The 23,487-nt window shown below is 35.5% G+C and overlaps 1 protein-coding gene across 6 annotated transcripts in view; it reads right to left on the bottom strand.

The window, feature by feature from the left end:
- The window catches only part of LOC128015742 (mitogen-activated protein kinase kinase kinase kinase 4), a 395,708-nt gene extending 380,768 nt beyond the window's left edge, over positions 1-14,940 (bottom strand). For 4 of the 6 annotated variants that reach the window (XM_052599872.1, XM_052599965.1, XM_052600194.1 and 1 more), the window contains exons 1-2: positions 14,670-14,940; positions 14,311-14,376 (exon numbers count right to left, since the gene is read on the bottom strand). In XM_052599872.1, coding sequence (XP_052455832.1) covers positions 14,311-14,376; positions 14,670-14,726 — 123 coding nt within the window. In that variant the 5' untranslated portion in view covers positions 14,727-14,940. The remainder of the gene's footprint in view (positions 1-14,310; positions 14,377-14,669) is intronic. The other 2 variants (XM_052600037.1, XM_052600112.1) reach the window with 1 other exon arrangement.
- Positions 14,941-23,487: the final 8,547 nt, after the last annotated feature.

The raw sequence follows: 23,487 nt of genomic DNA, 5'->3' as shown, positions 1-23,487 counted from the left end.
GAGACTTTGTGGTAGGTATTTTGTAGGTATCTACCAATGCATTTACTAATGTTAAAAAATAAGACATTATTTTAATTTGTTACCAAATCCTTAAGTAATTAAAAGTGTTTTGTTATAAATTTAATGACCTATAAGCATTTGTGATATAGTTCTGCTTGCATCACAGCTTGGTCGTCATCTGTGAGCTGAACAGTTTTACTGTTACATCCATGAGATTATATAAATTCAGATTAATGTCAATCACAGGGTGTCAGAGGTCAGTATCAAATGAGTTTGAAATTATGGACCCACTTTATATTAAGTGGCCTTAACTACTATGTACTTACATTTTAATTAATAATTTAGTACAGTGTACTTATTGTGTACATACATGTTTTTACATTGTACTTATATTTAAAAAAAAAACTACATGTAATTACATCTGTACTTAATTTCTGTAATTGCATTTATAAATACACTGTTGACCCATACTTTACACCTTAACCCATCCTTAAACTTACCCATACCTCCAACCCTCTCCCTAACCTTACCCCTATCCCACCTCAATAGCAGCAAAAGTGTTTTACAATACAATATGAACACAATAAGTACATTGTACTTATTTTTTTATGTAAGTACATAGTAGTTAAGGCCACCTAATATAAAGTGGGACCGAAATTATTATTTGCAGCACAAATAAGTATTTTTAGAATTTTTTTTTTAATCACTGAAACTGTCAGAAAAGGATAAGGCCTAAGAGATTTCTTAAGCTGTAATGAAAACAGCACAATTAGCAACAACAAAAAAAAAACAATTTAAAATAATATTAATGTTTTTCTGGTGATTAAAGAGATGTTTAAGTCAGTGTTAATTTTGACAGCAAATTCGGATTTAGTCTTAGTCTTAGTCTTTTGAATAACACACCATTTAGTTCATTTAGTCACATTTAGTCATCTGAAATGTTTTAGTCTTAGTCTAGTTTTAGTCGACTAAATATCATAAGAGTTTTAGTCTTAGTCTAGTCTTAAGTCTTTTAGTCTTAGTCTAGTTTTTTTTTTTTTAGTAGAACAAAGTCAACTTAGTTGACTTGACTAAATGTTTCCATCAGTCTGTTATGGAATGGTATTTATAAAATAAACATAAGGCCTGCTCTCAATGAAAAATATACATGCTCTCTGAAAAAGATATGCATTCGTCCTGAATGATATGCAATGCATATGACATTCTTTCAAGATGAAGTACAATATTATTGAAATAGACAACCACCTATATTATATTTGTATTATATGTTCATTCTATTTCTTTATTTGTGCTATTTACACAAAGTTTACATTTTTTTAAGTTTGTTTTTGTTCATTTAAAATAGCACTGCATAGTCATCAATGTAAAATAAAATACACAATCAAACCAAAATGTATTCAGACACCTTCAACGTTTCTTACAATATCACAGTTTATTTGCTGTAGTTTAGAAATTGGTAATAAAATATGACAATAACTCGGGGTTAAACTGTGTCAGAACAACAAATTCATCTTGATAATGTCTGATGCAATGCTTAATTTGGTTCAGTCTGTGGTGTGAAAAGGTTGCATTAGCAATTAAAGAAAGAAACACTTAAGCAAAACATGCTCAGGTCCCTAATAATTTTATTTTATTTTATTTTTTAGTCACTAGTAAAACAATATAATCTATTCTATCTGATTTTTGGATTGACTTTGGATAAATTCTTGTTAAAACTACAAAGTAATTCAATCAAGAGCAGTGAGTGATTTACTTTCATTTTCATACATTAAAGACACTGACAGCAGAGCTAGTAAATTAGGCGCGGTCACTTTAAGAGACAAATGCATCCATTATAAAGATACGCATCCGATTTCTTTCCAACTCTTTACTTTCACTGAAGACATAACTACAGACTTTTTCGAACACACTTTCCAAGACGGGTATTTCGACATATTTATTATGTATTTGTTGTCGGTACAAAAGCAAGAAGACTTTGAGACGCGTCTCTGCTTGCTCCCTGAACACCAGAACACCGCGCTGCTGAATTGAGCTCTTTCACTTTTCGCTCTTTTTCTTATGTTTATTTAAAATGCGATTTGTATTTGTTCGTTCGGGTGCAGGAGGACGCAAACGTCCTGAAGGAGAGCTTGGTTCAGTGTTGCGCGAGTAACCAGCTGCTCTGCTCAGTTCAACTTTCCCGCATCGCGGGGCTGAAGCCAACTTGATGTGTTGAATGCTCGGAGCACGTTATAAAACGTATTCTTAAAATACACATTTCTGTTTTAATAAATGCTCATATTAAAACATAGCATTACACATAAGTAGGTACAAAAATAATCAGTGATACATTTACGACCCCATAAAAATTTGGGTCGCAATGGCATTTCAAAAGGTCGCAGTGTAGTTCCCTGTGTAAACAACTAAACTGTTATGAAAACGTCCTCGAAACTGTGCGAATTTCTGCAAACTCATCGTTGTTCTCTTTTCTGTGTAACTGCTGCTGCTTTGTTTAGCTGTTGCGCTTGCATTTGCCGCAGCTTTTTAAAATGGCTCGGCTGCTTCTGCATAGATCAACCTACCCTCAAAGATTCGCTCTGATTGTATCTGTTCTCCATTCGTCGCTCCCATATATTTTCGTCTCATTTTTATTCGTTGACTAAAGTGTCAGTTATATTTCGTCACGTTTTTCGTCATCATATCTGACTTTTTATTTAGTTTTTATTTAGTTTTCGTCCGTGAAAAAGGTTAGTTGACGAATATTTTTCGTCATAGTCTTCGTCAACGAAATTAACACTGGTTTAAGTCCCTCACTCTCTCCCTGTCTGTCTGCCACTCAGCTCATGCCCATCCCCCACTCACACTCACACACTCAGTCAGCACACATACATTCCTCAAACAGAGGGACAGAGTGAGATGAGATGTCTGACAGTTTTTTAATTTTCTTTTAATCATACAGTGTCGTAAAGTCATGAAACTATGCATATTTCCTCAGAATGATTTGATCTCTGTATGAGAAAATGCATTTAAGTGTTTGGTAGCTACAATTTAAAAATACAAGACAGTTAATGATTCCTTTTTTGACTGTCATTTCAAAAAATCATCATGACAAAACCGTTCAAGCTAACCAAAATCCGTTTGCAATTTAAGTTCCTCAATGTTTTTTCAACATGTAGACAAAGTTTGGTGAGTATAGTGAACTTTTCCTCTGAGGAGTATGGATTAAATCACAGCTCAAATTTTTTTCAAAAATCCATTTTCAAATCAAAATAGCCGACTTCCTGTTGGTCGTAGCTGATAACTGTGAATTAGAAAGTTGTCCGTCTTGATAAGAACAGTTTGGTGTCTGTAGCTAAAACTAACCCCCCCACTTTTGACAAAAGGTGGCGCTATAGAGTGCCTCTTCCACGCCCTTGTAAAAGCTTTTTCCATTGTCTAGCTATCAATAATACTGATATGTGTTTTGAGTTTCATGTAAATCTGAGGTTGTTATCTGCCTCAAAATCACCATAACAGAATATTCACGTTTGACACGTTGCCATGGCAACAAAATATAAGATATCAATATTCCCACAACAGGTTTACATCGGCCATGTTTTGTCATTATTCTGATGAAGTTTGAAGCAAATCGAGTAAAAATAAGATGCTGAATTCAAAGCATTTTGAAAATGACTCAATTTCCTGCTACCAGTTGGTGGCGCTATAACGTTGACTCTTAATAGTCACATATATACGATCGGTATCAGACTTCGAACAAACCGATGAAGTTTGATCAAACTCAGGTAATGTATGTGGATGTTATAAGCCATTTCCTGTTTCTAATTTCTAAATTCAATGCCACGCCACGGGCAAACCGTTCGAGATATCACAAATCCCCTCGCAATTTTTCATCCCCAATGTCTTGAGATCATGTTCACCGAGTTTCGAAGCAAACGGTTGAAAGTCCTCAGAGGAGTATTTCAAATTCCAGAGCATGCTTTTTTTAAACAGCCCTGAATAGCTGACTTCCTGTTGGGCGGAGCCTATGACATAGAGCGCAAAAGTTGTTCAGCTCAATGAGATCTATAAGTGTACTGAGTTTCATATAAATACATGCAAGTGTGTGTGAGCTATGGTTCAAGGTTTCTGACTGTGTTCCAGGGGGCGCTGTAGAGCCCCTGTGCAATGCCCGGGTCCCAGCCTCTGTGGCGTCCTGATGGCCGCAGGTTCCAATGTGTGTGCCAATTTTCAAGAGTTTTTGAGTATGTTAAGGCCCCCAAAAACCCCCGGAATGTTCATAAAAAATAATAAGAAGAAGAAGAATCCTTAGGGGAACAATAGGGCCCTGCGCCCACTGGCTCGGGCCCTAATAATAATAAACAAAGCAGATACAAGAGGGTCCTCGCACCTCGGTGCTCGGGCCCTAAAAAACTAAGTCTGATCACTCTGAAAAGATATAGCACCGCTCTATCCCGCAGGTGTCTGCCGAGTTTGGGGCTTGTGGCTTTAAAGCCCTAGGAGCAGATACGTTTGGAATTTTTTTGTCTCAGAAAAATAATAATAAAAATAAAAATAATAATAATAATAAAAATAAGAAGTTTAAATAGCATAACAGTAATAATAATAAGTTTAAATAGGATTTCAGTAAGTTAATTAAAAGTTAGTGAACTGACTTTGATGTTAGCTTGGCCATCTTGGCCATGGGGCAAAAGAGCCACAGTACTTGTGTGCCCAACATTCTTGAGTTGCCCCGCTGGAAAAATAAATAAATAATAATAATACCATAAAAAAAATACACCTGCAACAGTCTTTTTCCATGGTCCCTTGCTGTTTTCTTTTTTAATAAAAAGCCTGGGCTATGATAACAGTTACGACAGGGTTGTCTAGCTGGATGTGAAATAAGTCATGCCTATTTTTCTCGTGTTTGCTATTTCACAGTCCTGTCACCGTCGCGTTGTGGGCAACGACACACAAGATAACTGAAACAATGCATTTTAAATCAAGGTGATCATAAGGGGTCCAAGCACAATGGTTTGTATAGATGATGCAGTTACACAATGGACATATACAAGTGAATAAATAAATATCCTGTTTTCAAGTAAATTATGAGTCCTTTTGTGAGTACTATTATATACACAACATGAAAATAGATAACTATCATAGTGTCCCTTCTTCACTTTTTCAGTCATGTGTGATAACTTGATAAAAATATTGGCAATACTATTAAAATATGTTCAAATTTAATGATATCTAGGAGATGATGTTCAAGTATTTGAACAGATGAGGTGTGCTATATCTTTTCTAACTTATTGGACTTACGGTTTTCATAAAAATAAATATTAAAAATCATAAAAATCCCATAGACTTTAATTGACAGGATGTTCAGATGAGCCAAGCTCCAAATCCCATTAGACTCAATCAAACTTTGCTTCTATGAACTATTTCTAATCAATTTAAACTCATTCAAACTCATGTAATATTTCAAATTTATGTGCATAAATAAAACATTTATAAATATTCATTCTTTTTTTAATAAGCTTCAATAAGGCCCAATATAGTAATAATGCAAAACCTATAATCTCCTAAATACCATTCAATTTGATTTTATTTTAATAGTACTGACAACATATTTCTCAAGTTATCACACATTACTGGAAAGTTAAAGAATGGACACTATATAAGTTATTTATTTTCATGTTGTGCATATAATAGTACTCACAGAAGGAATCATAATTTACTTGAAAATAGGATATTTATGTATTCACTTGTATGAACTGCTTTGTCTCTGAATATATCTTGAAGTATTTAGTATTTATCCTGTGGCGCCATCGTGTGGACAACATACTGAAAGCAGCTGGTAAATGCAGCCTCTTTTAATATTCAATCCAGCATCAATACCTATTTTCGATTTATTTCTCAACAGTTTATGTTCACGTGGCTGTTTTCATTTATATTCGCCAAGCTATTATGAATTTTGAAATAATCGTGTACTTGATTTGTCCGATCTACCAATGAAAAGCCAGAATCACTGTCCTCTGAAGCTGGAGAAATGGATGTTATTTCCACCTAAGACAAAAAGATCACACAAGCACTCATTTTGATCTCTAAAATATATTAATGAACAAAAATGAAACCGTATTGCATACAGATGTGCTTTTTGTTTTACTTGCCATCTTTTAAACCACATGCCTTGTTCTATTTCTTACAGTACACACAGTGCATTTCTCCGTCTTGTAGCTGGGGTTAGAGGGGCCCCGGTGCAGGTTGTACAGTGAGCCCTGTTTAAAATTGTTTAATTTGTACTGTATGTTCACTATTTATTTATTTGTACTATTTACATAATGTTTACATTTTTTAAGTTTGTTTTTGTTAATTTAAAATAGCACTGCATAGTCTTCACTGTAAAATAAAATACACAATCAAACCAAAATGTATTCAGACACCTTAAACATTTCTCACATTATCACAGTTTATTTGCTGTAGTTTAGAAACTGGTAATAAAATATGACAATAACTCAGAACAAATTCATCTTGATAATTTCGGATAACTTTGATAAAAAGATATGTAATGGAATCAACCAAAACTTCAGACAGATGTCAGTATGACAATATTTACACAACTATCAATACCATGGGCGCAGATGGGACCAAATTTTTTCAGTCCAGAAAAATCATCAGCCCAGTCATGGACGAGGTCTTTATTTTTTGTAACAACTCAAAAAAGTGAACTTTCTTATATTCTAGATTAATTGCACACAATCATAAATATTTCAAAAATATTTTGTTTTAATTCTTATGGTTACGACTTACACCTTAAGAAAATAAAAAAAATCAGTATCTAAAAAATTTTTATATTCTATTTTGAGGTTGATCAGTTTGGTAAATTTTGAGTATAAATACAGTGTACCTCCTGGGCTAGTTTAGAACATGCTACCACAATAATGGGAAAGACTACTGACTTGACAGTTGTCCAGAAGACGTTCATCAACACCCCCCACAAGGAGGGTCAGCCTCAGAAGGTCATTGCTGAAAGGGCTGCTGTTCACAAAGTATCAAAACATATTCATAGAAAGTTGACTGGAAGTAAAAGGTTTGGTAGGAAAAGGTGCACAAACAACAGGCATGACCACAGCCTTGGGAAGATTATCATGAAAAGCTGATTAAAGAACTTGGGAGTGTCACAAGGAGTCGACTGAAGCCGGAGTCAGTGCATCAAGAGTCACCACACTCAGACGTCTTCAGGAAAAGAGCTACAGCTGTCACATTCCTAGAACCAAGCCACTCCTGAACCAGAGAATAACGTCTGAAGCATCTCACCTGGGGTAAGGAGAAAAAGAACTGGACTGTTGCTCAGTGGTCCACAGTCCTCTTTTCAGATGAAAGTAAATTTAGCATTTCACAGTGAAAAAAACACTTCCAAGTGGTTTGCTGACCATGATATTACTGTGCTTGATTGGCCAGCCAACTCACCTGACCTGAACCTCACAGAGAATCTATGGGGTAGTGTGAAGAGGAAGAGAAATAACATCTGACAAACAATACAGCTGAAGGCCGCTATCAAAGCAACCTTGGCTTCAGTAACGCCTCAGCAGTGCCACAGACTGATCACCTCCACGCCACACTGAAGCCCCAACCAAGTATTCAGTGCATAATTAAACATAATTTTGGATTTTTCTTTTTCTTTAAAAGTTTCCTACTTTTCATTTTTCTAAGCTGTAAGTCAAAAACTATTGAAATATTTCAGTCAGAAATATTTTAAGTCTGTGAATCTAGAATATAAGAAAGTTTGCTTATTTGAATTAAATTAAAAAAATAAAGAACTTTTCCATGACATTCAAATTTTTTGAGATGCACCTGTATAAGATCACTATGGTTACCGCTACAGGCACAATTGAGGCAGCTACCAGCTCCTCGTAGGACCCCGGGGTCAGGAGTCATAGCAATACACACACAGAGAACGTAAACGTCAGTGGAAGCACCATCGTCATGTGTGTTTATTGACAACAGAACAGTGTGTAGTGATGTGAGAATGTGGGTAAAGTAATGGTTAGACTATTGTGATTAAGAAATGTGCTGCAAAAACACAGACCACATCGGAAATATTTAAGGGAACCGTAAAGTTACAAATGTGGCTGGGACATAATTTAAAAATCTTTGCTCTGAAAAAATATATTTTGTTTATTTTAACAATCCTGGTCATACGATTCCTTAGCTTTTTAATGGATATTATTAGCATAAATAAGCTGCCTAAATACACAATTTCTGTAACTGTGAAAGGTTATGTAAGCTGGCTAATTTCTTTTTACAGCTTACCTTACAAAAACTAACCATAGCCTGTGGTTTTACTTTTGAAATTAATTAATTAATAAAAGCAAACAAAAAATGGTTACAGTAATAATTAACAAATTAACCTTGGATTTACTACTATAACCGTAGTTTAACCATGGTATTTGTACAAATATGGTCATACAAAAAAACAGTAAAGAATACTCAAAAAAAAAAAAAAAAACTTGTTTACATTTTCTTTTTGTTGGGGTAATATTTGCAGATCGTTTCTGTATTTGTTTGTGTTAAGTATTTGCAGCACGTGTGCTGTCAAACTGATGAAGATGTTTTCTTAATTTGCTGGTGCTTTTCTATTTGAATTTGTTTTGTGAAGTTGAGCTCTCTCGGCCACCGTGCATCGCCCCTATTTTGAAATCTTAACCCCACACGTACATATGCAACCATGGCAACAACGATCGCGGAAACAAGCGAAGATTACCTATGAAGATTACGCACAAGCATATTCAAACAAAAGCCAACATGGATACCCAGACAGCAAGCAGTTTCGGCCCAGGTCTGGCCCACATGGATTTCATGCGGGCCAGATGTGGGCCGGATCTGGGCCAACACTATGTTGCTGTCTGGATAAGTTGTGTGAAACACATGAAACACCGCGGTGCTGAATTGAGCTCTTTCGCTTTTCGCTCTTTTTTTCTGTTTATTTAAACTGCGATTTGTATTTGTTCGTTCAGGTCCAGGAGGACGTGAACGTCCTGAAGGAGAGCTCGGTTCATTGTTGCTGTTCGCGAGACGCGGCTATCTCTCTCGCACCGAACACAGCGCGAGGAACCAGCTGCTCAGTTCAGCTTTCCCGCATCATGGGGCTGAAGCCAACTTGATGTGTTGAATGCTCAGAGCACGTTATAAAACGTATTCTTAAAATACACATTTCTGTTTTAATAAATGCTCATATTAAATCATAGCATAACACATAAGTAGGTACAAAAATAATCAGTGATGCATAGCTCCCTGCTTTACCATGTCATGCAACGCTGAGCAATCGCTGTGACGTTCAGTCTGACAGAGAAAATCTCACAAGCACATATATAAACACTAATTTTCATGTGTATAATATATTCTTCTACTTGTTTTGTGCCGTTTTAATGTGAAAGGCTTTGAATTCTCTATGTGGACTTCAAGTGTTCAGAGAAATACACTGCGAGCTCGCGGGCAGTTGGCTGCCGCGAATATATCATGTTATTACTTTAAACAGTTCAGAAACATCTGAATTTAGCTCTTGGTGTGTTCTAAAGGGTAGTAATATATATTCTCCCTAATATTTTATTTTTAAAAGGTCTTAAAGAAGAATAAATTTGCTCGTTGTGAGCTCCGTGGAGACAATGCCTGAACTCTTCTCTCGTCTTTCTGACTGCTCTCTGCCCAGAAATAAATTATTTCTGAGCCCTGACCCCTGTAATAATCAGATATGTTGGTTTAGCTTGTCAGTTTGAAGGAAATTGTATTATTTACTTGTATTTTTAACCAATTTAAAAGTGAAAGTAAACAAAATTATCAAGCCAACTTAATAAGTTTAAATAGGATTTCAGTAAGTTGGCTTTCTCAATCCAACTTAATAAGTTTAAATAGGATTTCAGTAAGTTGGCTTTCTCAAGCCAACTTAATTAAACCAATTTTAGGATGATTGTAATTGAAATGGCAGAAAAATCATAAATACAACCACTAGTAAAATAAGATGACAAAAACACACAAAAAGTTTAGTGTCAATATGCTAAAGCATTGCAGAGATACAGCCTGAAGCGTCATTTTGGCATGATGCCTCAAATTTGTCGTATGCGAAAACGGTTTTGTCAATTGACACAAAATCCATAACATGTTGTCAGCACAGTCTGAAGATCATTTGATTCAAATTTGGTGAAAATCAGACCTACGGCTGATGAGGAGTTTGAAAAAGTAGGTTTTCAACATAAATCAAAATGGCGGAACGCAAATTCATATTAATCTGGCATATTTGGCATCTATGTTGTCAGCATAATCCAGGGAATATTTTGAGTCCGGTTTCATTGCTATAGGCTAATGCATTAAAAAGTTATTAGCATTTTTATAAGTGTAATTATTCATGGTTTATGAATGTTTATTACTCTTAACCAATAGGTGGCGCTGTTACCAAATTTAAGTGGCATGGTCAGTGTGAGGTGACGATAACACATACAAAGTTTGGTGCAAATATGTCAAAGCTTTGCAGAGATACAGCCTCAAATGCATTTTGGCACCCCTCCAGCAAATTTGTTGATGCGCTAAATGAAAACCGTTTTGTATATCAACATGAAATCCATAATTTTTTGCCAGCATGGTCTGAAGATGATCCACGTCAAATTTGGTGAAAATCGGACTAACGGTCTATGAGGAGTTCGAAAAAGTAGGTTTTCAACATTAATCAAAATGGAGGACAGGAAGTATGGCAAATTTTCACATATTTGGTATCGATGCTCTCGGCATTACCCACAGAATATATAGAGACCATTTTCATTTCAATAGTCTAATTTATTCAAAAGTTATTAACATTTTTGTGATATTTCATTATAACTCTTGACCACAAGGTGGCACTGCCACAAAACTTTTTGAGTACCTTCAGATGCTGTACTCAGTACGATGCTGATTTAAAAAAATACTGCATTTTAAAACATAATTCAAAATGGCCGACGCCTAAAATGGCTGACACGGGAAAATTGGATATCATTCGACTTGACATGACTCACTGAATCTAAAGAGAACAGTTGTGTGATTTTTGGCTAAACCATTCAGAAGGTATAATCCAAAATATGCATTTTACCTATCTCCTGACCACTAAGTGGCGCTGCGCCGAAACACTGCAGGTAGTCTCAGGTCATGCTTATTATAACACACCAAGTTTGATCTCAATATGCCAAACCGTTGCGAGATATAGCCTCACGTGCATTTTTGTGTGCTTTTCGTCAAATTTGTTCACGTGTCATTCGACAACGGTTGGACGAATCAACTTGAATTCCATAACTTTTTGCCAGCATGGTCTGAAGATGATCTGAGCCAATTTTCGTGAAAATCTGACTAACCGTCTCGGACGAGTTTAAAAAAAGTAGTTTTTTCAAAAAATTTAAAATAGAAAAAAAACTAAACCTTGCGATTTTTGAATTTTGGGGATCATTCAACTTGGCTTGAGCCAAGGATTCAGGGGAAAAAATAATTTTCTGGCTTACGGTTAAAAAGTTATTAGCATAAAAATACAGAAATTTTGGACAAGTGGTGGCGCTAGAGAGTTGGAGTTAGAGACTTCAAATTTGCTATAGTTAATGGTGGGACTGTCCTCTATCAGTGTGCCAAATTATACGACTTTCCCTGCAATCGGTTCTATGGGCTGCCATAGACTAACAGCGGAACAAGAAGAAGAAGAATGCCAACGATTACAATAGGTGCTTGGCCCCTAATAATAATAACGCCAATGATTACAATAGGTGCCTACGCACCTTCGGTGCATGGCCCCTAATAAAAAATAAAAGTTTTAACTTTGTTTGCCAGTTACAGAAAATCCTGAGATTGCTAGAAATGCAGCATTTACTATGAATTACGATGCAAATAAGTGCTGATGGCCACTTATACAGATGGTAATAACACAAATGTGCCAAAGTAAATAATCCACTCTCTCTAATCATATAGGCACGTTCACTTTGATAGTCGTGATCATACAGTAATAGCGAGCTGATTTGGGCTGATTTGCACTCAAACAGATGGTAATCATACATTCACATTCAACATAAAACACACTCTCGCATATATAAAAACTGTTGAACTGACAGGTGCGTCAGAGCATGTCACGAGGGAGCGCCAAAATTCAAATATATCTTTCGCCTATCTTTCACTCATTCTTTTTTCCGGTGGATCATCTCATTCTGTTTGTGACACTGAATGCTGCAAAACCATGCCGTGTTTTTACTACCAAGTCGCAGTTTCCGACCGGGAGTTATTCCATAACGGACACAACCAATTCTGTGGCTGAAGAACGTAAACGTAAAAGGAATTATGATCCATATTACAATGTTATTGCTTCGTTGGACTAAACATGCTCCATGAGATGTCGTTCAGTGGACCCTTACCTTTCTAACTAAACTGGGATTTACAGCTGTGGATGTGTTTATGACTCGTTATTATGACGGATCTGGTATGTACAGCGTTTCAATTGCTCATGTTTTTATGTGTACTGCTTACACAAATGTAGCAAATACAGTCTTTATAAGCTTTCCATTGAAAAACACCGATCGGTCGTCAATGCTTGAGGCTTAGATCTTTATAATGATACATAGTTTGTCAAGATTAAATTTGTCCCGTTCCATTTAATCTATTCATAAACAATGACACTGACAAGCGACTTTAGAGGATTTCAGGACGAGGGCATTCTGGTGCTGGCTAACAGGTTACCATATAGATAAATTGAATACAGACCAAAGATTACCTGTTATATTTACCCAAAATGAATTATACTTTATGTTTAACCTGTAAAGAGAGATCAGATACATGATACATGAGCAATGAGCTCCCACTGATCGCGTGGAGCTCACGTCTCCGAAATCGGCGAAACATTTTTAAATAGGCGCTGTCTTTATAAATAAACCACAGTTTTGATTTTTAAACAACTAAATTCTCGCCTGAAATACTTTTAAAATTATATTTCATGACTCAATAACACTAATATTTTGATAATTCAGAATAAATGGTGGTTGAGCTCACAATTCTGCATGAACTCAATCAATCAGCATGTTTAGCGCCCAAGTCCCACCCCCGAAAGTTATGGAACTTTGAAAAAGATAAATATTTCAGGATTTTTTCTTCATATAATGGACTTTAACTCAGTTGGTTGCTATTGTTTCCTCAAAAAACTTAATTTCCACTGAAGAAAGAAAGACATGGATATCTTGCATGGCATTGGGGGTGAGTAAATGATTAGGACATTTTCATTTTGAGGTGAACTAATCCTTTAAGTTTCAAATAAAAATGTTTAAATGTAATATATTTTTCTCCTAGTCCTTATTTTAAATGGGTCATAAAAATATAAATAATTATCAATATCGACTGATATGAAACATCGTGATACAATTTCCAGCCATTTCGCCCAGCCCTAATCACAAGTGCAATATGGAGTACCTCAAGGCTCAGGACTAGGGCCATTACTTTTCACGCTTTACATGTTACCCTTGGCCCAGAGAAACATACCAATTAAAAAAATACAAGGCAAAGTCGATATAAAAACCTAGATGAGGATTAATTTCTTCCTGCAAATTCTGAAAAAACAGAGTTGTTAATTATAGGACTCTGCATGTAATAACCTAGAACACGGTCGAAGACTTGAATGCTGCTCTGTCAATTCTTTGTCATCAGTTAGGAACCTAGGTGTGCTATTTGATAGCAATCTTTCTTTTTAAAGCCACATTTCTAGCATTTATAAAATTGCATTTTTATGTCTCAAAAATATATGTAAATTATGACCTATGCTCTCAATGTCAAATGCAAAGATGTTAATTCATGAGTTCATGACCTCAAGGACAAGACAACAGGAACCAGATTCTTCTGCACAATTTGACTTTACTGCAACCTGGAATTGAACTGCTGGTTTTGTCTGGCCGGAGAAGAACTGGCCCCCTGACTGAGCCTAGTTTCTCCCAAGGTTTTTTTTCTCCATTCTGTCACCAATGGAGTTTCGGTTCCTTGCCGCTGTCGCCTCTGGCTTGCTTAGTTGGGGACACTTTATTTCCAGCAATATTGTTGACTTGATTGCACAGATACAATTTAAACTGAACTGAGCTGGACAATGACATCACTGAATTCAATGACGAACTGCCTTTTTGCTTTATTGACACTATTTTCCTACTTAATGCTGTTCAGTTGAATTGTCACAATATGTATTATTAAAAGCGCTGTATAAATAAAGGTGGCTTGACTCTTAAACCAGACCTTATGAAGAACACATTTAAGCATCCATTTTCAATATAATAACACCTTTTAAAACTATGAATTTAAAGTTAGATTTTAAAAACCAACCTTGTACACTTGACCATATGTGCCATTTCCAACCACTTCGACCAGCTCAAAAATCCCGGCTGGGTCCTAGAGAGAAACAAAAGGTAATAGTAAAAACAGCGAAACTATGTTGTGAAACACTTGATTTATGAATAAAGCTCTCCTGGCTGTGTATTTAACACGCATGCTAGTGGAATTAAAACAAAGGAAGATCAAAACTCTTAAACGATGGCCATTCCTCTCTCTCTCTCTCTCTCTCTCTCTCTCTATATATATATATATATATATATATATATATAATACGTTCGAAGATTGGGAAATCTAACGTTACTACAAAACATAATAAAAACAAGCTAATGTAGTTGGTACAGGCTACTTACCCGTAGTGAAGAAAGGTCTATGTCTACTAGACTTTTCGCTGGAGAGTCGTTCGCCATCTTTCATTTGTATGAATAATGTTTGTTGTAACAGGACTCTTCACTCGGCTGTAAACCGTCGCCCGTAACTACATGAGTCCGTTTTGTTTACTATAGCAACATTTCTCTAGTGCAGGAAACACGCTATTATTTCCTTTCGAGTTGGAGTGGATTGAAGCAGTGGCTCCCTGTGTCCTGCAGAGATGTCCGATTCGCCAGTGAATCGTTTTAGTTCGTTATTTTTTAGGACTCGGTGGAACCGATCGCAAATCTTGTTTAAATGACTCTAACGTTACTGTAAACTAGCTTACATTACTTCGTTGTGTAGTTCAGCTTCGACGTGGGAAACATTTTGTTTATGTTGGTAATTATTAAAAATAATACTGTTCATATTCAACATTACTGATTTTGTTGATTTTATTCATTTGTATTTTATTAATAATAATGGAATCATTACTGCTCATAGTTGATAACAATGGTGTCGGGGAAAATAAACAACACAGTTTTGGACAAAATCTTACCAACAAATTGAAAGTAAAATGCTGCTTGGGTCACTCAAAATGTGGTCCGTTTTGTGTACCGTTTCATTGAAACGTCAAATGAACGAACCAATTCAGTGATTCATTAAAGTGAATCATACTTTCTAGAGCTAAACACAGGAAGTCGGTGTCGTATAAATTCGGTCCTCCCTCGAAATCGGGTGGAAAACAAATAGTTTTCTGTTCTTCAAATAATGTTACAACTAATGCACATACATCATTGAGGCAGTCTAATTTCATATATATTCCAAAGTAAGATGGAAATAACAATAATTCATACTTCACGAGGAAAACCAGTCAGTTTTAATGATTACATTTTTGAGACAACATGCGCCGAGCAAATGCAACCTACGGAGGGCGCAGCTTTCGAAATGAGACTCGGAGAATAAGTTATCTTTGAAAAAACTTTAGGTTATACAGAAATATTTATTTTAGGGTGCGTTTAGCAGTAGTCACACCCTTCTGAAATGTAAAATGATGAATGGGACACCCTATGGTATTCTGGACATAATGGACATGCACATGGTGGCCACTTGGCTCTAGAACACGGGCTCCCAAACGTTTCAGCCCACAAGCCCAAAAATAAAAAAATAACCTATATATATATATATATATATATATATATATATATATATATATATATATATATATATATATATATATATATATATATATATACATTAGGTAAGATTAACGAAATGTAAGTAATGAGCATAGACTGTATATATAATAATAATAATATATATATATATATATATATATATATATATATATATATATATATATATATATATATATATATATATATATATATATGTTATGGGTAGAATATGCTATTTCGAATCCTTTAAAAAATTATGTGATTTCTTGAAATCATCTTGCGACCCCTCCTCATGGTTTTGCGACCCCTATTTAGGAACCCCTGCTCTATTGACACATTAAGTGCACATGAGTGTTGGGAGAAGACTTCCTTTAAAAAATTATGTGATTTCTTAAAATCATCTTGCGACCCCTCCTCATGGTTTTGCGACCCCTATTTAGGAACCCCTGCTCTATTGACACATTAAGTGCACATGAGTGTTGGGAGAAGACTTAAGCTTTTTTGATTATCACTTTGCCACACCTATACATGACAACTATGTGCTCACTGAGAATTTAGTATTTTAGAGTTTATATTAGGGCCCGAGCACCGAGGTGCGAGGACCCTCTTGTATCTGATTTGTTTATTAGGGCCCGAGCACCGATGGTGCGAGGACCCTCTTGGAATTGCTCCGTTTATTATTATTATTAGGGCCCGAGCACCGATGGTGCGAGGACCCTCTTGGAATTGCTCCGTTTATTATTAGGGCCCGAGCACCGATGGTGTGAGGACCCTCTTGGAATTGCTCCGCTTATTATTAGGGCCCGAGCACCGAAGGTGTGAGGACCCTATTGTATCTGCTTCGTTTATTATTATTAGGGCTCAAGCCCGAAGGGGCGAAGAGCCCTATTGTTCTTCTAAGGATTATTCTTCTTATTAGGGCTCAAGCCTGGAGGGCGAGAGCCCTATTGTTTTCCTTAGGATTATTAGGGCTCAAGCCTGGAGGGCGAGAGCCCTATTGTTTTCCTTAGGATTATTTGTTATTAGGGCTCAAGCCTGGAGGGCGAGAGCCCTATTGTTTTCCTTAGGATTATTTTTAGGGCTCAAGCCTGGAGGGCGAGAGCCCTATTGTTTTCCTTAGGATTATTTGTTATTAGGGCTCAAGCCTGGAGGGCGAGAGCCCTATTGTTTTCCTTAGGATTATTTGTTATTATTATTATTAGGGCCCGAGCCAATGGGCGCAGGGCCCTATTGTTCCCCTAAGGATTCTTCTTCTTATTAGGGCTCAAGCCCGAAGGGGCGAAGAGCCCTATTGTTCCCCTAAGGATTATTCTTTTTCTTCTTATTATTAGGGCTCAAGCCCGAAGGGGCGAAGAGCCCTATTGTTCCCCTAAGGATTATTCTTTTTCTTATTATTATTATTATTTTTTTTATTTTTTATTAAACCTTCCGGGGGTTTTTGGGGGCCTTAACATGCTCAAAAACTCTTGAAAATTGGCACACACATTGGAATCTGCGGCCATTAGGACGCCACAGAGACTGGGACCCGGGCGTGGCACAGGGGCTCTACAGCGCCCCCTGGAACACAGTCAGAAATCTTGAACCATAGCTCACACACACTTGCATATATTTATATGAAACTCAGTACACTTGTAGATCTCATTGAGCTTAACAACTTTCGCGCTCTATGTCAAAGGCTCCGCCCAACAGGAAGTCAGCTATTCATGGCTGTTTAAAAAAAGCATGCTCTGGAATTTGATATACTTGTCATAGGTTTTTTACTTGTTTGCCACCAAACTCGGTGAACATGATCTCAAGACATTGGGGATGAAAAATTGCGAGGGGATTTTTGATATCTCGAACGGTTTGCCCGTGGCGAGGCGTTGAAATTAGGGCAAAAAGTGAGAAACAGGAAATGCCTAATAACATCCACATACATTGCCTGAGTTTGATCAAACTTCATCGGTTTTTTCGATGTATGATACCGATCGTATATATGTGACTATTAAGAGTCAACGTTATAGCGCCACCAACTGGCAGCAGGAAGTGAGTCATTTTCAAAATGCTTTGAATTCAGCATCTTATTTTTACTCGATTTGCTTCAAACTTCATCAGAATAATGTCAAAACATGGCCGATGTAAATCTGTTGTGGGGATATTGATATCTTATATATTGTTGCCATGGCAACGTGTCAAACTTGAATATTCTGTTATGGTGATTTTGAGGCAGATAACAACCTCAGATTTACATGAAACTCAAAACACATATCAGTATTCTTGATAGCTAGACAATGGAAAAAGCTTTTAAAAGGGCATGGAAGAGGCACTCTATAGCGCCACCTTTTGTCAAAAGTGGGGGGGTTAGTTTTAGCTACAGACACCAAACTCGGTACAAAAATTGTTCTTATCAACACGGGCAACTTTCTAATTCACAGTCATCAGCTACGATCAACAGGAAGTCAGCTATTTTGATTTGAATGTGGATTTTTTTTTTACATTTAGCTGTGAATTAATGCATACTGCTCAGAGGAGAGTAACACTATACACACCAAACTTTGTCTACATGATGCCAAAACATTTTAAACAACTTAAATTGCCAATGGATTTTGGATAGCTTGAACGGTTTTGTCGTGGTGATTTTTTTAAATGACAGTAAAAATGGAATTATTAATTGTCCTGCATTTTTAGATTCCAAACACTTCAAAACCTTTTTTCATACAGAAAAAAAGTCATTCTGAGTAAATATGGATAGTTTCACGACTTTACAACACTGTATGGATAACAGAAAATTAAAAAACTGTCAGACATCTCATCTCACTCTGTCCCTCTGTTTGAGTATGTGCTTCAGACTTCCATTGTCTGAGAGAAATTGCGCCCCTACAGGTTCAATTCCCGGACTTTTACTTTCACTTTTAAATCGGTTAAAAATACAAATAAATACTTAGATTTAATTCACACTGACAAGCTAAACCAACATATCTGATTATTACCGGTTCAGGACTCATGGATAAATTATTTCTGGCCAGAGATACGTGAGAAATAGGAGAGATGAATCACCGCTGTGATCACGAGCGTCTGGAGTAAAGAGCTCAGAAAAAACGAATTTATTCCTGTTTTAAAGCTTTTAAAAATAAAATATTACAGCGATATCACACAATCAACCAATTAGAACACACCAAGAGCTAAATTCAGATGTTTTTGAACTGTTTGTGTGAAAATGAAATATTTGTGGCTGCCTATATGAAATCACTGCCTCCGATCAGCGCGTACAGTGTCGAGCTCAAAACAAACGAATTTATTCTTGTTTAAGAGCTTTTTTAAATAAAATATTACCACAAATGCACACAATAAACCCATTGTAACACAACAAGAGCTAAATGCAGGTGTTTGTGACCCGTTTAAGTGTGAAAGACTATTTGAAAGCGTGACTGGCAGAATAACATATATCTCTTGAGCTGCAGGATTCTGGCTTTCGTCGTACGAACGAACACATCACGGACAAGATTATTTCAAAACACATAATAGCTTGGCGAATATAAACGAAAACAGCCACGTGAACATAAACTGTTGAGAAATAAATCTGAAGTGGATCTACTGGATTTTAATATTAAGTGACCGCATATACCAGCTGCTTCTGTCTTCAATTTTAATCTATATAAAAAATTAAATTCATTCATCTTGGCTGCTTTTTTTTAATGTGTGAACGTATTTATTTATTTATTTATTTATTTATTATTTTGCTCTAACAACAATTAATCTATATTTAATTAAATCAATTACATTTTATTTTACATTTGATTTGTCCATTTCTGCATCTAAACGCCTAAAAACCTAAAACATGCTCTATTATACTATTGTTAGCAATTTCTTTATCGTCCAATTTATCTGGTGTACACTTTTATTTTCATAATAAACTTGTTTGTTAGATTATACACAGTTACAGTGGTCTATAATAAATATTAACAGGTTTTATTCAAGCTGTTTAGAATGATTGCAGTAGGCCAATTTTTTTAAATGTAAATAAAATAAAATTAAAAAAATTAAATAAATAAATAAAAAACATTGGAAAACAATAACTGTTGTACATTTTTATACATTTTGTATAATTTCATAGTTTATGCATTATAGTTATAAAAACAAATACATTTAGCCACTCACATAGAAATCTTAAAGGCCTTATCCTTTTCTGACAGTTTTAGGGATTTTTAAAAATCCTAAAAAACCTTATTTGTGCTGCAAATAATAATTTCAAACTCAAAAAGTAAATATTCAGTTCATGCTTTATAAAGCCTTGTCCCAATATTAATAGTCAGTAGTAAGCAGTTTATAAATACAGCTATAAAAAGTTTGTTCTTGGTTTATAAGCACATTTATTAAAAAGGAGAGTAAAGGGTCAGTTATCTTCCTATGAAAAATAAAAAAATAAAAATAAACAAACAACAACACAGATTGATACAGAACTCAGAAATTGTATTGTGGATTTATGATAAAATCAGCCTGTAAATGAATTCATACTCCTCCAAGAAGACACAAGTAGTTCACACCAAACTTTTTTAACATGAAGCTAATATACTGAAGATGTTAAATTGCGAATGGGTTTAGGATACCTTAAATGGTGTGGCCATAGCGATTTATTAAAGTAACAAAAAAAAAATACAATCGTTATTTTACTATATCTTTAAAATTTTCATTCCAACTCTTCATAATTTTTTATATACGTAGAAGTCATCATTTGAAGGAAGCACAGTAAGCTTCATAGCTTTATCATTTTCAAGAGCCAGCATAAAATTAAAACTATCATAACTTATAAATCAAGCTTGCAATTCTTACTACCAATAATGGCCACCAGATGGAGCTATAGGAATACTTTTAAATAATTATTGTAAAACAAGTATGATTTAAATCATTTATAGAAATCTTTCAAAGAAAAATAATATGTATTTTATGTATTTTACTGATAAAATGACCCTCACTTAATTAGAATAACAAGCTGAAGTATTGTGAACTGTATATTAAGAATAATTCTTTATAAGCTTTATGGACAGATACGTTTTGAGTGACTCTTGAAGGTTCAGCACCACATCCTCTTTTACCACTGTTTAAAGAATTTATCTTACAGAACAGGTGCGAATGAATTTTGGATAGCTTGAATGGTTTTGTCGTGGTGATTTTTTGAAATAACAGTAAAAAAGGAACCAGTAAATGTCTTTTATTTTTTTAAAGTGCAGCTTCTAAACACTTCAAAAAAATTTACACATAGAAGACCAGTCATTCTGAGGAAATATGCATAGTTGCATGACTATACAACATTATATGGATGATAGAAAATTAAAAAACTATCATACATCTGATGTCACTCTGTCCCTCAGTCACTGTGGTTAATGTGTGTGTGTGTGTGTGTGTGTGTGTGTGTGTGTGTTAAGTGAATTAGGTGTGAAACTATCAGGAAACATTTAGTCTCCAGCACCAACATTTTACAGAACTGCCACTTTCCTGGAGTCTCAGAATTACAATGTGTCAGGTTCTGAGAGATCTAAGATTCCCAAAAAATTATTTAATTAGAATACCATGAAGTATTGTGAAATACTATATATTAAGACTTTATATATAGGCTTAATGAACAGATTAGAGTGACTCGTGAAGGACCAGCACCACCTCCTCTTGTCCGATGGTTTGAGGAATATATCTTCCAGAATCCGGGATTAAGATTTAGGAGCTCATTTTTATTCCACCTCCTTTCCTGAAAGTCTGTCTTGCAGAATTGACTAAAAATTAATCTTCACATTAATTCCTAATTCTTTTGCAATTCTTTTGTCAGTTCTTCTTGACCTGTTTTTCTCTTCCAGCTTTCCTGGAGTATTGTATAGCACTCATAAATGATTAAATAAAAAGTAATGGTAGTTATTAAGATTGATATGGTTTGGAATTGGTAAAATGTGCTTGGAAAAAAATCACAATAAAACAATGTTTTAATGTTTAAGTTTGGAATATTAACTGACATGAATGAATGATATATAAATATAGTTCATGTTAACACAATGTTTATAAATGGAATCTTATTGTAAAGTGTTACTAAAGTTATATATATATATATATATATATATATATATATATATATATATATATATATATATATATATATATATATATATATATATATATATTGTTCTGTGAATGTGATTTTAAAGTCTAGATGATTCGAATTAACCCTTTAACTGCCATATTCTTTAAAACCTCACTGCCAGAGGGATATTGTGAATGCATGTGCCCGCTGGGCACAGTTTACCTGATGCCACCGGGGTGGCGATGGCATTGGTGGCTTGAGCCCGCCATCGCTGCTTGCAGCTATATTTATTATTATTTTTTTTATTTTTTATTAAACCTTCCGGGGGTTTTTGGGGGCCTTAACATGCTCAAAAACTCTTGAAAATTGGCACACACATTGGAATCTGCGGCCATCAGGACGCCACAGAGACTGGGACCCGGGCGTGGCACAGGGGCTCTACAGCGCCCCCTGGAACACAGTCAGAAATCTTGAACCATAGCTCACACACACTTGCATATATTTATATGAAACTCAGTACACTTGTAGATCTCATTGAGCTGAACAACTTTCGCGCTCTATGTCAAAGGCTCCGCCCAACAGGAAGTCAGCTATTCATGGCTGTTTAAAAAAAGCATGTTCTGGAATTTGATATACTTGTCATAGGTTTTTTACATGATTGCCACCAAACTCGGTGAACATGATCTCAAGACATTGGGGATGAAAAATTGCGAGGGGATTTTTTATATCTCGAACGGTTTGCCCGTGGCGAGGCGTTGAAATTAGGGCAAAAAGTGAGAAACAGGAAATGCCTAATAACATCCACATACATTGCCTGAGTTTGATCAAACTTCATCGGTTTGTTCGATGTATGATACCGATCGTATATATGTGATTATTAAGAGTCAACGTTATAGCGCCACCAACTGGCAGCAGGAAGTGAGTCATTTTCAAAATGCTTTGAATTCAGCATCTTATTTTTACTCGATTTGCTTCAAACTTCATCAGAATAATGACAAAACATGGCCGATGTAAATCTGTTGTGGGGATATTGATATCTTATATATTGTTGCCATGGCAACGTGTCAAACTTGAATATTCTGTTATGGTGATTTTGAGGCAGATAACAACCTCAGATTTACATGAAACTCAAAACACATATCAGTATTCTTGATAGCTAGACAATGGAAAAAGCTTTTAAAAGGGCGTGGAAGAGGCACTCTATAGCGCCACCTTTTGTCAAAAGTGGGGGGGTTAGTTTTAGCTACAGACACCAAACTCGGTACAAAAATTGTTCTTATCAACACGGACAACTTTCTAATTCACAGTCATCAGCTACGATCAACAGGAAGTCAGCTATTTTGATTTGAATGTGGATTTTTTTTTTACATTTAGCTGTGAATTAATGCATACTGCTCAGAGGAGAGTAACACTATACACACCAAACTTTGTCTACATGATGCCAAAACATTTTAAACAACTTAAATTGCCAATGGATTTTGGATAGCTTGAATGGTTTTGTCATGGTGATTTTTTTAAATGACAGTAAAAATGGAATTATTAATTGTCCTGCATTTTTAAATTCCAAACACTTCAAAACCTTTTTTCATACAGAAAAAA

This window comes from Carassius gibelio, chromosome A1 (genome assembly GCF_023724105.1).
Source record: "Carassius gibelio isolate Cgi1373 ecotype wild population from Czech Republic chromosome A1, carGib1.2-hapl.c, whole genome shotgun sequence".
Classification (NCBI taxonomy): domain Eukaryota; kingdom Metazoa; phylum Chordata; class Actinopteri; order Cypriniformes; family Cyprinidae; genus Carassius; species Carassius gibelio.
The sequence above is the reverse complement of the archived record's forward strand: the minus strand, read 5'-3'. Positions and strand labels throughout refer to the sequence as shown.